This window comes from Daphnia pulicaria, chromosome 1, assembly GCF_021234035.1.
Source record: "Daphnia pulicaria isolate SC F1-1A chromosome 1, SC_F0-13Bv2, whole genome shotgun sequence".
NCBI lineage: Eukaryota > Metazoa > Arthropoda > Branchiopoda > Diplostraca > Daphniidae > Daphnia > Daphnia pulicaria.
Window position 1 is genome coordinate 6,111,841 of NC_060913.1, and position 16,119 is coordinate 6,127,959.

The following is a 16,119-nucleotide window of genomic DNA, read 5'->3' on the forward strand; positions in this document are numbered from 1 at the left end:
TCTAAATCCAATTTTTAATATAGGCCATGGTATAAAAGATCATTTAAAAATTAACTATGCCATATTTACTTGAACCCCTTTAATGGAAAGTTTATTGGTTCTTGGACACAGAACTTGCGCCTTGGGCAACTCTTAAGCCGAATATCTCTTGGGGCCCCTTCCCTTCTAGAACTTTTGCCACAAGTTTAGAGGATAGATCTTTTTGAAGTTTAAAATTATCCACAGAACAAAAAACCGTGCGACAGGTCGACTAGTGCGCATCGGTTGTTGCTACGACTGTTGTCACCAATGTTTATTGATTCTTGGTTGACCACTGTTCAACTCTGATTGGAAAAGATTATAAAGTTCTGCTGATTCCTGTTCTGCTGATTCCTGAAACTCCCGATGTTGAAATGACTTGAAGTGAAACTTTCGTCCTTACTAGGACTATATCTCCATACTAGTTGCTAAACTTACAATTCCTCCTGTTTTGAGCGAGGGAAACGCATCCGACGCATCCCCTAAATTCAATGTTGATATTGCGTCAGCTTTATCGTCCGTTTATAGAAATAACACAGACATTTTTTTTTACTTTGTAGAAATTAATCTTTATTGACTTAAAATAAGGAACGACTGTGTCTTCTTCTTTTTAGATGCAAAATACATATCAGTGTGTAAACAATATACACAATACAACACAAACAACAAGAACGACTAAGAATAAGGTACGCAGAGCAACACATACGTTGAATAACGTTTGTATAGAAATAGGCAAACGTTGTTTACAATGGACAAGACAATGAATCTTTTGTTGTTGTGTGTTTTAATGTATTCTGCAAGTGCTCGTTAAATTCTTGTTTTGACTATAGAGTTTGATTACATAATTTAATAGTTGATATTGCCCTACCAATTGTTTCACATTAATATGTGTTGAATTCATTTTTCTTAAGTTGTCTAAGTCACAGCTTTCGGTTCTTTTTGCAATCCATGTCTATTAATAAATTTATGATAATGTCAATAACAAAAAAAGTACTATATTTGAATTTGTTTAACCATTACCTGGCTTATTGTAATGGTGTATACTCTTCTTCCTCTTTTTGAATGTTGAATACTCTTCTTTCCTCTTTGTGTTTCTTAAGGCCTTCCAGTAACTTCTCCTATCTCGTTACCAAATCAAATGCCTTGGTTGGTGAAGTGACCAGTGTTCTATTCGCACAAATTAGTTTTGTTGTTTTTTCTAATGCTCCCAGCTGTTGGTCCCACAGGAGCCCAAGATTTTTCTTTTACTATTCGATTTCTCCTTGTATCTTGTGAAGCTTACCGAGGTCTGTCTTTGCTCCTCTACTTGAGCCTCTGCTTCAAGAGTCTATTTTCAAACTTCCTTTGGCATGCCTTTTCTTCTTCCAGCTTACACAATTCTTCCCTCTCTTATATACTTTGTACTACTTGTCCCTAGACTTTGATTAGAGGAGTTTTATAGTTAAGTTTTCAATTCTTATTGGTATACTTACGTAGAGGTATCAATTTTGGTGTTTAAATTTCAGTTCTCTTAATAATAATTTATTTTTCTTTTAATAATAATTTCACATTCCAGCAACCATAATGACCATGGACACAATTCAGCCGCAAAAAATTAAATTTTCTCTCTTCGTTGGCGTGTCACCGTCGACGCGTCATTGCGCCATTTAGCTAATGCTACCGCCAAGCCGGTGTGTAAAAAAAGACTATGCCTACAACTCAAGAGTGATCTTCTACATTCATGCGTCCCAAATACACTTCAACTACAAATATAAATCCCGCAGCTATACAACCAAACAAGAGTATTCAAATTAAAACATCTGAAAATTAAAAATTTACATTAAGTGAGATATTGCAAGGGACGGTAGCTACATCAATTTAACATAAAACTGTATGGCTGGATATAAACTTATCCCTGCTCTTTATTATACGAATAAACATGCTTCAATTTTAAGTAAGGGGACTTGTTCTTGAAGACGCTAAATAATAAGTGTCCCTGGGAATCCCCTTATCTGACATAAAAAGTCATTTCACTTGAGGATTTTGTTGCCTGAATCTGTTTAATGCATTGAGATCACAATGATCAAAGAAACTGGCAGAGACTGACTTCTCAAACTCCAAGAAACGCAATAGTTTTTTTTTGGGGGGATGACATGGAAAAGTCCCAAAGTAATCCGATATATTAACTTTACGAAGAAGTGTATTTAACTTCTACTTACCTCTGCTTAAAATTTCACCATAGAACTTCGTGAACGGTATCGTCAACGATGTTAGTACACACACGAAGAAAAACTGAAACTGAAATTATTGAATCACTAAATTAAGCTGTGTTTGTTCCGCCAAATAAAAGTATGTGTTCACAAACACTTCTTGGGTTTTTTACTTTCATGTTTTCAAACACAATTAACAGGGCCGTTGTAGGTCTTTCTTCACAATTTTGTTAAAACTCTTCAAGTCAAGGGCCATTTTTAAATTTTAAGGTCACGTTTTATATTATACTGCGACTTCTTTGTTTAAGATGACTACCGGGTCAGTTTTAACGTGTTAGATTCAAGGTCATGTGTTACGATATCTAGATAACTTTAAAAGATTGGAGTTTATCCTTTGGATGTAATATTTGCCCCAAAAAAGCCCAATCCCGAAAAAAAAAATATAATTTGTTTACTCTTGAAGAAAAAATACTGGTTTCATTTCCCCAAAATTTTAACACAGTTAAGGTGGTAAATTTCGTTTAAAAAAAATTGGGTCTCTTGGGAAATGTTCTATTGCAAAGGATAGACAAAAAACATGAGTTTCATTTTTGTTTCTTATAGTTCAAGTAATCAGAAAATGCTAATGGTTAAGTTCACCACCGTTGCATGTTTTTTTAACAGTTTAGCTTTCTTATGGTCTTTTCAATTGTATTACGCGAAAAAAAACCAGCTTAATTTCTCTTAGTTTGAGTTCAAGTAATCATAAGATGCTGATTTTTTTTTACTTTTTAAGTCTGCTATGAAGTGTCCTTTTCAAGATGTCAATAATTTTGAATGGTTAGAGTTAGATTTTATTTCATTAAATAATTGCCAAAAAGTTGTAATTCCTGTTTACGAGCTTACGATTTATGTGTTACCCAAAGTAAAAACAAAACCAAAACAAAACCAACGTTCTACTTTACATGAATCCCAAGATATATTTGCCTACTTTATCAAACCACCACGGGTCTGTAGTATGGAAAAATACTCAACTCAAAGGAGCTCTCTCTAGCAGTTCCATTGCCGTGCTTAGACGAATAGGAAAAGGACGTGGGCGCAGTTTTGTTTTGAGTTGCAAGATTGGCAATAAAAATTGCGCATTTGTGACGTAATACATTATCTGACCCATCCTTTTTTCTAGGTAAACAAAAGATGTATCATGGAGGATGAAAAAGAGAGAAATTATTCTGTAAGCCACTGCAAAAGGAATTGGACCCACTCTTGACCCTCTACAAAAAGATGCCAGATTTAGTAAATTGTACTAGATGACCAGTGTTTTAGGTTTTCAAACACTGTCTTTCCTTAAAAAGTCGAAAAATTCTGCTTCCATGACATTCATGATGATGATGATGATGATGATGACAGTCATTTCATTTCTTCTATGACAGTCATGGAAGCATTGATAGTCGTCTGTTCCAAGTGACTCGTTTTTTTGTGTAACTAGCGCTATTGATGTAATAAAACAAGCAAAAGACAACTGTCATAACTACCAGATTTTCAGAGTCAGACTCTGAATGCAATTTGCACAAATCACAAGTCAATGAAATGATTTTGTTATTTGACAGAAGCAAAGAGTTACGATAATACTCAAGTAAAATAGGTTATTTTTTAATAAGTACTTCAACGTGTTCATACTGTTTTCCACATATGCCTTAACGGAACTTATGTGTGAATATTTTTTGCCTTGTTCATCTTTCAAGGTAACTTTTATTGTCTGGTAAATTTCCAAACCGCTACCCATTGAGCCAACTGTTGCACAACTGTCACACAAATTGTGTGTTTTCAGATTTTGGCATTTCTCTGCAATTATAAAACCACAACACAAATACAAATACAATACAAATAATTCGTCAAATAACAATGAGATGAAGTGGAATTGTAGTATTTTCTTACTGATTTTAAGTGGAAATAAAATCAATAAGTAATTTCAAAGCGTTAATTCCTATTGTTCTTCCTTTTGATTGTCCTTAATTTTTTACAATAACATTTTTAGGCATCGACGTTGACGGTTTTAAAAATGAATGTATTAATTGGATTTCTTGACGAATGTTTGAACTGAAACTATAACCCTTTTTTACATTTCCTTTTTATGCCAACTTCATTAAAACAAAGTGAACACGTAATGCCTATGAGAAAATCATAAAAGTCACATCCCAGAAAAATCTTCAGGTAAACAGCAGTAGTTGTCTCAGCGTGTAAGTCACTAGGCTTGGGATAGAAGACTTCAGTTTTTAAGTTTCTTGTGCTTTCACTATTACCATTAATAAAAAATTTTGAGAATTCAATAATGCTGAACACCAACGCTGACTGCAATGACCGTCTCACCACCTCACTATTATCGATGAACACACTGTTCCAATTTGTATAACTTGACCTTTCATTGGATGTATAGCCCTTCAGTGGATGGAGCTCTAATATTTTGAAAACACAATGGAACAAATTTTATTCGTCTACTTTGAAAGTGATATCAATTGACAATTTTTTTTGTTTACATTGTTGATTGGTATAATTGTATTGAATTTTGTTATTGCTAAAATAAGAATACGGAATCTAGTATTTTGGAATAAAAATTGAAAGATATTCGTGCAAAATTTCTCTCTGTTACCCGCCTACTCCAGAAAAAGCAAGAATTATACACAATGTATTATTCTGCCCGAAGGAAAAAGATAAACCCTTTTATCTCTTCCTAGTCTCTTCTTTGTCTCTGTTTTCTATTCTTTTAGGAAATGGCGATTTTTTTAACACTGTTAAGGACGCTAAGAATCTATTCGTCTATTGATAATAAAATTTTTGTAAAGTTGTAAAGTTGCGAGCATTGCAATTATTTCTGCAAAAGTTGAAAATGATGGCAGTGATTATTAAAATCTTGCTTATCTGTTTTACAATTTAATCAATTAATTGTTATCTAAATTTAGTAATAAGTAAGTAATAATCAATTTTTTGTAGGATTTTGAAAGCATAGCAATTGAAGGTAATTGAAGCTACCACGGTAGGACGAGACTGTTTAGTTGTCAAAATAAGAGCTGGTGGTAAATCTTCTTGCTTCGTTTCCCAGGATTAGGCTACTACGAAAGGGTATCATATTTGTCGTATACCCATAGAAAGCCTAAATTATCGATCAAGTTTATTTGAAATTTTTCGGGGTAATAATTGATTTTTTAAATTTTAAGATTAAAGCAAAGTATGGCTGTTCGGGAAGTGACGCAGAGTCGAATTTATTTTCATTGTAAACTAGTCATAATACAAGTAGGCTATTTTTTCTAAAAATTTTTAATTGCAAATCGCAATTCAAAATGTTAATTTTATTCTTACTTATTTATGTCGAATTTGAGTTATTAACACCTGAAAAATAAGTAAAATTTTTGATCAATGCTAAGGAAAATGTAGAATCCGAAAAATTTTGAAGGCTCTTTACTTGTTTCTTTATTTAATTATAATTTTCTTTACTTTGTTGAATGTAGTAAGAAATGTTGGGAAAATTGCGTACCATGTTTCCCTGGGTGCCGGTAATGTCGTTGACTACAACAACAACATGAGCCACACTGGCCAAGATCACTATGGTTAAGCGACCCTACTAAGCCAAACTTTTTTTTAAATATCAGTTATAATCTCTATTTGACATTTCTTTGATATCTTAAATTAGATATTTGCATTCATGTTTGTGGAAAAATCTGAGTTCACTCCTCGTAAGAAATAAAATCCGATTGCACTTCAAGAAATACAAAAAATACATCACCAATCATTACAACGATAAGAGCGGCATAATTTGTTACCTTTAAGATCTTCAACTGATTTTTATTCCAATTTGCATGATTAATTTGATTGAGTCCAATTTGTAAATGAGTGCGAGTTTTCTGCCGTAGCATACCATGCCCTTTTTGAGAAGTGTTTTGCAGGCAAAGTGGTTGCCTGCTGAAGTTAAGGTATTGTTTGCATAATGATAAAAATATTACGGATCTGTTATGATTGTCGTAGTAAGGGACCCCGCAGTTCTATAGCCACCGTAGAACTGTCTGGACGTTCATTTTTCTCGCTCTTTATTTTTTTGATCTACAACCATGGAAAATCTTGAAAGACAAGTTATTAGGGGAGTTGTGTACACCCGAGTCATCCGCTTGGATGGCAGAGGTGACCTCTTCCTTAATAATGACCGGATGTTCACGCTGAACCGCGAGACCTTGGTACTAACATGTGCCTATGATAAGGTAGACATGCGGGACAATGGGAGGAAGATCGATTCCCCGTGGTGTGACGCTGGGCCCGGGGTCATTTGTGGCCACATTTTGGCCCCACATGCTCTGGCCTACATGGATTTCTGGCTAGCCTTACGGCTTGCGTTGTATTACCTACTGGCTTATTGCTACTCATCCCTGTTAAAGGCCGAGGTAGATGCCGTTTTCCGGGCTATAAAGGTGGAGTTCTTTGGGATTTACCAATTATCATTACAATCATGTAGTGATTTTAAGGTTGAAGTGGGACAGGGAATAGATGGGGTTCTTGCTTCGTAACGGACGAACGTTTTAATCTTTCAATCACACGTAATAGCGGGATTTAGCTTTAAATATATGCAATTGTATATGCAATTTGGTAGATTGATTCGTGCCTCCAATTTTGTCCATATGATCATATATATCAATAGAGCTTTTTTACCATGCCGATCTGACAAAAAATTCACACAGACATTGAATAATCTTTTAATGAACCAAAACTCATGATTAAAAATTATGTTATTCACCATGGTGATTACCAACACATTATCAGACAGTATCAAGTGATGGATGGAAGAAATAGCGTAAATTTCCCAGAATGTGAGAATGAACAGATGTGTTGGAACACATCGGCAAAATAGAAAGTCGTCAGGCAAGAGAGGTGACCAGAAAGCAATACACCCATAAAAAATCACATATGAGCATAAAATTGTCATAAGACAACAAAGACAAAATACAGTACCCATTGGTTTAAAGTTTGTAAACATTGGCACACACGCCATATGTTTCCATGCTAGGTGGGGCACTTTAAAAATTTCCAAAAATTCAAATATAAAAATTTTGACTTGAAACTTGCACAAACGGTATATTACAAAGTCATCTACAATTAAGGCAAAGTTTCAATTTTTTAAATAAAATGCTAATTTTGGAGGATTTAACTAATATATAGAATTTCTTTTTATGTGTTCAATGAATTCCAATTTTTGAATTTCAGAAGGAACCATGAATTATTTGCCTCAAGGTGCTTGGTTGAGAGCATTCAACGAAAATATCAGAAATCTTTTAAATTAACGTGTTATAAAATTGACCTAGTGCTAAATTTCGTTTTCTAATAAGGATTTTTTTATGTAACAGGGAATCAAAGCTCAAGGGAACGACTTGCGTTTCGTTAAAAATCGATGAAGTACTTATTAGCCGAGGCGTTGCTAAAAATGATTGCTAAGAGTGCCGCTGCTAAACACGCATTCATATATTACCAAAATGATATATTGCTAGCGTTTTCCTACCATCCTCGAATTTTGTTTAGTGGCCTGAATCTGCCAAAGTCTGTGAAATTCTTGTGTTCTTCACACTCTGAAATAAATAATTCTCGACTAATTGACACCTGGACCGACAGCACACACTTTTCATGCGCAGCGTTAAAAAAAGGGGTGGTCGGCGTTTAGGTTTTCATGGGGTTTTCTGCCAATTCCTCTTTGTAACTTTCATAACTATTTCTCAACTTCCTTCAAAAAAAATTTATTAATCACACGCATCTTTAGTATGGAAAAGTACACTAGGTAGAGAAACTTTCAATTCTAATGTCGTACGAAGACCTCTTCTTATAGAGAAATAGATATTTAACATACGTAGGGCGGTTGTTGTCTTTTGTGTAGCTCAATGTTCAGTTTATTCATGACGTTTACAACTACGCACCGGTATTTTTCAATAAGTTTTGTCACTGTTGTCATTGTCTTTAGCGACAGATTTTCCTATGTAAAAAATGTTGACTTTTGTTGTGTGTTTTTGCCATAAGATATTTGGATGACGAGAAAAACACTGGCCCGAAAGCCGATATACACAGTCCAGTATTATTGAAATTTAAATGTTGGAAAGACTGGGATTGATTTTTCGGATACCAGACTCCTTTAAACTAAGAGTGAACGGTTAAACGTGTTTAGCCATTCGGGCTATTAATGAATAAGTTATTTTCAGAGATCACTGTAAAATATTATTCATACGATGAACTACCAAGATCAGGCTTAAAAGGTTGAATTACCATATTCATGATATATTTGTACATGAATAAATTTCTATTCCCGCTTAAAATAAATGATTTTTTAGGCCTAAATATGAAATAGTTGAAATCAGCAAAGGTGCAGATTTTGTTTTTTTAATTCATCTTACGTCGAAACCTCATTTGTAAAATGATAATTGCAGGCAAATTATTGGATGGTACGCCGTCTCGACTGTCGAAGAGGCATTTTTCCTTCCGTTTTATGGCACTCGCTTCAACCAATCTTGAGTGTAAGTCTCTAGTGCAAAAGTACGTCAGTTCATCTTTTCCCGGCCTGTTCTGTCGACGATTACCACACCACCCGACCGCTTGCCAGCCAAATCTCCCAAGAACAGCATCATTTGGATCAACTTCGCAAAAATTAACAAAAAACACGAAAAGAAAGTGGTCTCAGGTGAAGGAGAGGAGGGAGAAGAGGAGGTACAATGAGAAAGCTAAAACTGCTATTTCAAAAACTAACTCGTAGCTAGACCACGGATAAGAATTATAAAAGAAACCTAATTCTTAGCGCTTTTAATATAAAACCCAAACTTTTCAAATATAGATTGCAAAAACGAAGACGGTGAAAGTGAAGAAAAGACGAAGACGAAATAACCCGATGAGATGTTTGACAATTGGCTCTAAAAGCATTCATCTTTTCGAAGTTAAACCCCACAATTGTTTTACTGAATTGATCTCTCCTCCTTTTATCACTTGTGAAATTGAAGTATTTCCATTTTCGTAATTTTGTTTTAGGCATTGTTGTAGTGACGGTTGCTCTAGTTTTTCAAGTTTTTACCATTCAATTCCCCTATTTTCATTGTTTTCCTTTAGTTTTTTTTTTAATTTTTAGAAGTAATTTCGTTCCAAATACTATATTTTATTGAAAATGGGAGATATATTTGGTGGAGGGGTTTGTGGAATTTGTCTTGAAATTTTTTCCGATAGATCTCAACTGGCTTTCGGCCATTTGTTTCCGCTTTATTCTGTAATGGTGTATAGTAAATGGTTATGTCCAATTTGCTGTTTCGTGTTTCGCGAAGTTGTGCATAATTTTTGGGGGGAAATGCATGACGTGTATACTTATCCCAACGCAACCCAAGTGAACCCCGCCACAAATTGTTGATATGGTTTTAAATTTTAATCTTCCTGAGGATTCGTAGGAGAAAGCAAAGGCCCGCTCAAAGGATACCTAGGCGCGAGTCCAGGAACCGTGCGCGGTTGATCAAATACGGTCGTATCCGTAACCAGGATTAGTCTTTATTTTCTCAAATTAGAAGAAAGAAAGTTTTCAGAGTAAGAAAAAATAAGATGAATGAATGAAATTTTCTTTGATTTTGATTGAATTCAATACGCTTTGAAAATCTTCACTGTGAAACTACCCAGAATTTATCTTGTCAAGGGACAAGGGGGTTCCTAATCAACCGATTTGGCCAAATGCATTGTCAATCCATGGTCAAACAGGTAATAAAATTAGAAGGTGATTTGTTTTGATAAAATCACATTTGGCTTAGGTCCATTAACTTTAAACTATAATTATTATAATTATACTTTAAATTAAACCAGATAAATCCGCTCAATACCTGGAAGCCGCTCAACGACATTCATCAAGGGGATCTATCCCTGTAATGGTTGAAGAACCTAATATCATATCTAAGCCGGATGATGAAAGTGAAGATGGAAGTGAAGAAGAGAATGAAAGAAATAGCGTGGAGAGTGAAAGAGAAATCGAAGAAGAGAGTGAGCACAGTGATATAAGAGGAAGTGAAGAAGAGAATGAAGGAAATAGCGAGAAGAGTGAAAGAGAGAGTGAAGAAGTGAGTGAGCAAAGTGATATAAGAGGAAGTGAAGAAGAGAATGAAGGAAATAGCGAGAAGAGTGAAAGAGAGAGTGAATAAGAGAGTTAAGGATAGACCGCATAAGTCGCGTGATGGTGGTGGTGCTGACTTCCGGAAACCATGGTATATATTGCTGCATTCGGATGAATTAGAGAAGACGAACAAGTTGAGGGAACAAAAAGATAAGCTGCAGCAAACTAAATTGGTAGTAGAAGGCAGTGAGGTACAAGACAAAGAAGATGAAGAAGAAAATGAAGAAAAAATTGAACAGGTAACAGATGCAGAAGAAGACGAAGATGAAGTAAATTTAAAAATGGATGGAGACAAAGATAAAAAGGGAACAAATGGAGAAGAAGATGATGGAAATTCGAAAATAGGTTACGACAAAGATGCAAAGGAAACAGGAAAACAGGGAACAGATGCAGAAGAAGAAAATGAAGAAAATTTGAAAAGAGGGGAAGAAAGTGCGGCGGAGAAGAATTTAAGACGTATTAAAAAACTAGAAGGCAAAATTGAAACTTCGAAGAAAGAAGGATTTTATGCACCTCTGGTACATACTTACATTATTTACATTACAATAATTAAATATAATATTTAAATTTTCTTACGTAGGATTCTTTTCCAATAAAGGAGTCTCTTATTTTGAAACTAAAAAAAGAAAAAAAGTGAGCGCTGTTTTGTGCTAAAACTCATTTCAGAACTATATCCGAAGACATTTAGACTACTGCACAAGAAAACGTCCACGAAGGCCAAAGTTGGAGACGGTCTTAAAACTTCAATCGACGGGAAGGAATTGCGTCAGATTAGACGTAATTCATTTTTATTTTATTAAAAAAACACATTGAAATAGTGATTTATTTTTTTCAGGAGCCGTTGCAAAAACATACAACATCGAACTAGAAGATGGTCGGCTTCCCTCTGATCTCGAAAACGCAATCGGACAAAAATTCCACGTTTCAACTGAATCAAGCAAGGAATTTTACAAGTTATATTGAAGGGAAGTACGGTTACAAAAAATCAAACAATCAATGTAATTGCTTAAAATGCAATGTTGAATCATTTGTTTTTTCTTCAATAAATAAGTGATATCCAGTCTTTGGTGTACAGCACAACTATTTATCTCTAATGAAATTTAAACAAATACAAAGGATCTACCAAACATCATTGCTTTTCAAGCAATCGCCTCAGTCCTCCCAGACAAAGTAACCCCAGAAGAATTGAGAGAAAGGTACAGTATGGTCCAAAAAAATCCAAACAGCGATTTTATTTTGAAAGCCACCTACCCACATTGCGGGAAACTATGTTTAACTTTGGGTCCTAATTTTGGGTGGCTAGGAACAAAGAGAAAGGTGGGAAGAAAGAAAAAGGAGTAATAGGCGTATTTAGCCACTGGTTATGTCTTTGCGATGGCGACTTGGCATGGGCGACATGGCCCATGAAGGTGAAACACGTATGGTTTCGTACCAGAAACCAACAGCTAGCGCCACTAGTGGCCTGATCAAAGTGTATAAAGTTGACAGGCCTTTTAAGTACCGTAACTTTCAGGCCACTGGCCTGAATGTCCGGCACCCCTAGATGACTTGCAACAAAATTTGTTGTTTTTGTGCCAAAACGGACACAGTTGGTGCCGAAAAAGACACAATTGGTTCCGAAACTGAGAATATTAGTGCCGAAACGGAGATTTTTTAATAAACGAGGATATTTTACATACAAGGGAAGACCAAGCGTTTTATATGAGTTCAAAAAACACCAAAATCGAAAGTGCCGAAAAAGTGCCGAAAAAGGTGGACACCGACAATTAGTATACAAATTAGGAAAAACTGTAACAAGAATGGTTTTATCACTAAATTAAGCTGTGTTTGTCTCACCGAATGAAATCGGTGTTTAAATAATACATCTTTGTTTTTGATCTTCCGTTTGTTTAAACGCGATCGACCGGACCGTGGCTGGTCTATCTTCACATAATTTAATCATCAAAAGGAAAAAAAATTCCATATTTATGCAAGATTCGCTAAAACAGGTGGGTTTTTATACCCCGAAGAAAAAATAAAATGTTCATAGATTCTCGAAAAAAATCTCACGAGATGTTAGCAAAATTAACTAAATTTGTTTATTGATTTTATATTTTTTTTTAATTTTTTATCTTAGATAAAATACAACTTTAATCTTGAAGAAAAGCTTAGGAGGTGTAAGTGCATATAGTCAATTTCTTTTAAAAGCAATATCCTCCCTTATAGGGATTTTTAATGTCAATCCCATTGGAAAAAAAAACTAAAACTATGTTGTTTCTTGGAATTCAACAAGTCAGAAGATTCCGCATATTTTTTATTATTATTGTGATCTTAATGAAGTATCACTTTTCATGCGAAAAAACCTTAAATAGAAATCCTTACATAAGATAAAATAAGATTTCGACAAAAATTTTAACTAAAATTTAAAATGACTGAAAGTTTATTTATATCTTTATTAAATACATCTAATTACACAAAAAAATATAATTTGTGTTGCTGTCTAAAACTAAATTAAAATTTGCTGTGACCAGTTAGCACAAAGTCTCAGAATTCATACTCGAATTTTAGCCCCTTCCCCTGTAGTAGATTTTTATTCTATAATAATATGATGGAAACACCTCACAGAAGACTACTTTACGTCAGGTAAGAGTACTTTCCCATAATAAAGACACGTAGTGATTAGATAATGCAAATACATATTGTGGAATTCATGTCAAGTAGAATCATTTTTTCCTTTTTGGCCAAAAATTTCTTTTTCGTTAGCCGGAATCGATTGCAGCAAACGTTTCTGAAATTAAAATTGGAAAATAAGAATTAAAATTTTTTCCCAGTAATAAATTAACTTTTTCATTTTTTCACATTTTTATGGCATTTGACTTTTTTTTTGTTCAATCCCAACAGCAGCTAGGTGAACCAATGTTACATTAAGACGGTGTTTCCTTTTCCAATCGACTACATTCGAAGTAAAAGAAAAAATTCGTTTCAGATTATTTGATCTAGCTTCAACAAGAGTAAATATTTCATTAAAAATGAAAGATAAATCATTTGAAGAATAGATCGGGTTTGTTGATATCCATTCCGAAAACAATAGTTACACAGACAATCTAAACATTTAAAAATCCATTTTACATTTTAAATAACTATAAGCGAAACATTGGTAATTATAAAAAATTATAAAAATCGAAAGAAATTTTTCATAACATCTGTAACTTTACTCCCCCTTTTTATTTTATTAAAAAAACACATTGAAATAGTGATTTATTTTTTTCAGGAGCCGTTGCAAAAACATACAACATCGAACTAGAAGATGGTCGGCTTCCCTCTGATCTCGAAAACGCAATCGGACAAAAATTCCACGTTTCAACTGAATCAAGCAAGGAATTTTACAAGTTATATTGAAGGGAAGTACGGTTACAAAAAATCAAACAATCAATGTAATTGCTTAAAATGCAATGTTGAATCATTTGTTTTTTCTTCAATAAATAAGTGATATCCAGTCTTTGGTGTACAGCACAACTATTTATCTCTAATGAAATTTAAACAAATACAAAGGATCTACCAAACATCATTGCTTTTCAAGCAATCGCCTCAGTCCTCCCAGACAAAGTAACCCCAGAAGAATTGAGAGAAAGGTACAGTATGGTCCAAAAAAATCCAAACAGCGATTTTATTTTGAAAGCCACCTACCCACATTGCGGGAAACTATGTTTAACTTTGGGTCCTAATTTTGGGTGGCTAGGAACAAAGAGAAAGGTGGGAAGAAAGAAAAAGGAGTAATAGGCGTATTTAGCCACTGGTTATGTCTTTGCGATGGCGACTTGGCATGGGCGACATGGCCCATGAAGGTGAAACACGTATGGTTTCGTACCAGAAACCAACAGCTAGCGCCACTAGTGGCCTGATCAAAGTGTATAAAGTTGACAGGCCTTTTAAGTACCGTAACTTTCAGGCCACTGGCCTGAATGTCCGGCACCCCTAGATGACTTGCAACAAAATTTGTTGTTTTTGTGCCAAAACGGACACAGTTGGTGCCGAAAAAGACACAATTGGTTCCGAAACTGAGAATATTAGTGCCGAAACGGAGATTTTTTAATAAACGAGGATATTTTACATACAAGGGAAGACCAAGCGTTTTATATGAGTTCAAAAAACACCAAAATCGAAAGTGCCGAAAAAGTGCCGAAAAAGGTGGACACCGACAATTAGTATACAAATTAGGAAAAACTGTAACAAGAATGGTTTTATCACTAAATTAAGCTGTGTTTGTCTCACCGAATGAAATCGGTGTTTAAATAATACATCTTTGTTTTTGATCTTCCGTTTGTTTAAACGCGATCGACCGGACCGTGGCTGGTCTATCTTCACATAATTTAATCATCAAAAGGAAAAAAAATTCCATATTTATGCAAGATTCGCTAAAACAGGTGGGTTTTTATACCCCGAAGAAAAAATAAAATGTTCATAGATTCTCGAAAAAAATCTCACGAGATGTTAGCAAAATTAACTAAATTTGTTTATTGATTTTATATTTTTTTTTAATTTTTTATCTTAGATAAAATACAACTTTAATCTTGAAGAAAAGCTTAGGAGGTGTAAGTGCATATAGTCAATTTCTTTTAAAAGCAATATCCTCCCTTATAGGGATTTTTAATGTCAATCCCATTGGAAAAAAAAACTAAAACTATGTTGTTTCTTGGAATTCAACAAGTCAGAAGATTCCGCATATTTTTTATTATTATTGTGATCTTAATGAAGTATCACTTTTCATGCGAAAAAACCTTAAATAGAAATCCTTACATAAGATAAAATAAGATTTCGACAAAAATTTTAACTAAAATTTAAAATGACTGAAAGTTTATTTATATCTTTATTAAATACATCTAATTACACAAAAAAATATAATTTGTGTTGCTGTCTAAAACTAAATTAAAATTTGCTGTGACCAGTTAGCACAAAGTCTCAGAATTCATACTCGAATTTTAGCCCCTTCCCCTGTAGTAGATTTTTATTCTATAATAATATGATGGAAACACCTCACAGAAGACTACTTTACGTCAGGTAAGAGTACTTTCCCATAATAAAGACACGTAGTGATTAGATAATGCAAATACATATTGTGGAATTCATGTCAAGTAGAATCATTTTTTCCTTTTTGGCCAAAAATTTCTTTTTCGTTAGCCGGAATCGATTGCAGCAAACGTTTCTGAAATTAAAATTGGAAAATAAGAATTAAAATTTTTTCCCAGTAATAAATTAACTTTTTCATTTTTTCACATTTTTATGGCATTTGACTTTTTTTTTGTTCAATCCCAACAGCAGCTAGGTGAACCAATGTTACATTAAGACGGTGTTTCCTTTTCCAATCGACTACATTCGAAGTAAAAGAAAAAATTCGTTTCAGATTATTTGATCTAGCTTCAACAAGAGTAAATATTTCATTAAAAATGAAAGATAAATCATTTGAAGAATAGATCGGGTTTGTTGATATCCATTCCGAAAACAATAGTTACACAGACAATCTAAACATTTAAAAATCCATTTTACATTTTAAATAACTATAAGCGAAACATTGGTAATTATAAAAAATTATAAAAATCGAAAGAAATTTTTCATAACATCTGTAACTTTACTTCCCCAGCTACCATTTTGTCCGAACATTACTTCGGATTTCATCTAATAGATCAGCATAGTATGGCATTGCTGAAAAACCACAGTCACAGAAAACAATTCGCTGCCTCATTACAGCTATTTCTTGCAACTTGCAAGGCAGTAAAAAATACCAAAATTATCTTTGAATTG

General features: G+C 34.0%; 1 protein-coding gene across 1 annotated transcript; it reads left to right on the forward strand.

Moving 5' to 3' along the window:
* Positions 1-10,099: 10,099 nt before the first annotated feature.
* Positions 10,100-11,304, forward strand: LOC124329273 (myb-like protein X). Its single transcript, XM_046788334.1, has 5 exons — positions 10,100-10,349; positions 10,462-10,859; positions 10,922-10,974; positions 11,030-11,118; positions 11,177-11,304. Exons 1-5 carry the CDS (start codon positions 10,100-10,102, stop codon positions 11,302-11,304), a joined length of 918 nt encoding a protein of 305 aa, XP_046644290.1.
* Positions 11,305-16,119: the final 4,815 nt, after the last annotated feature.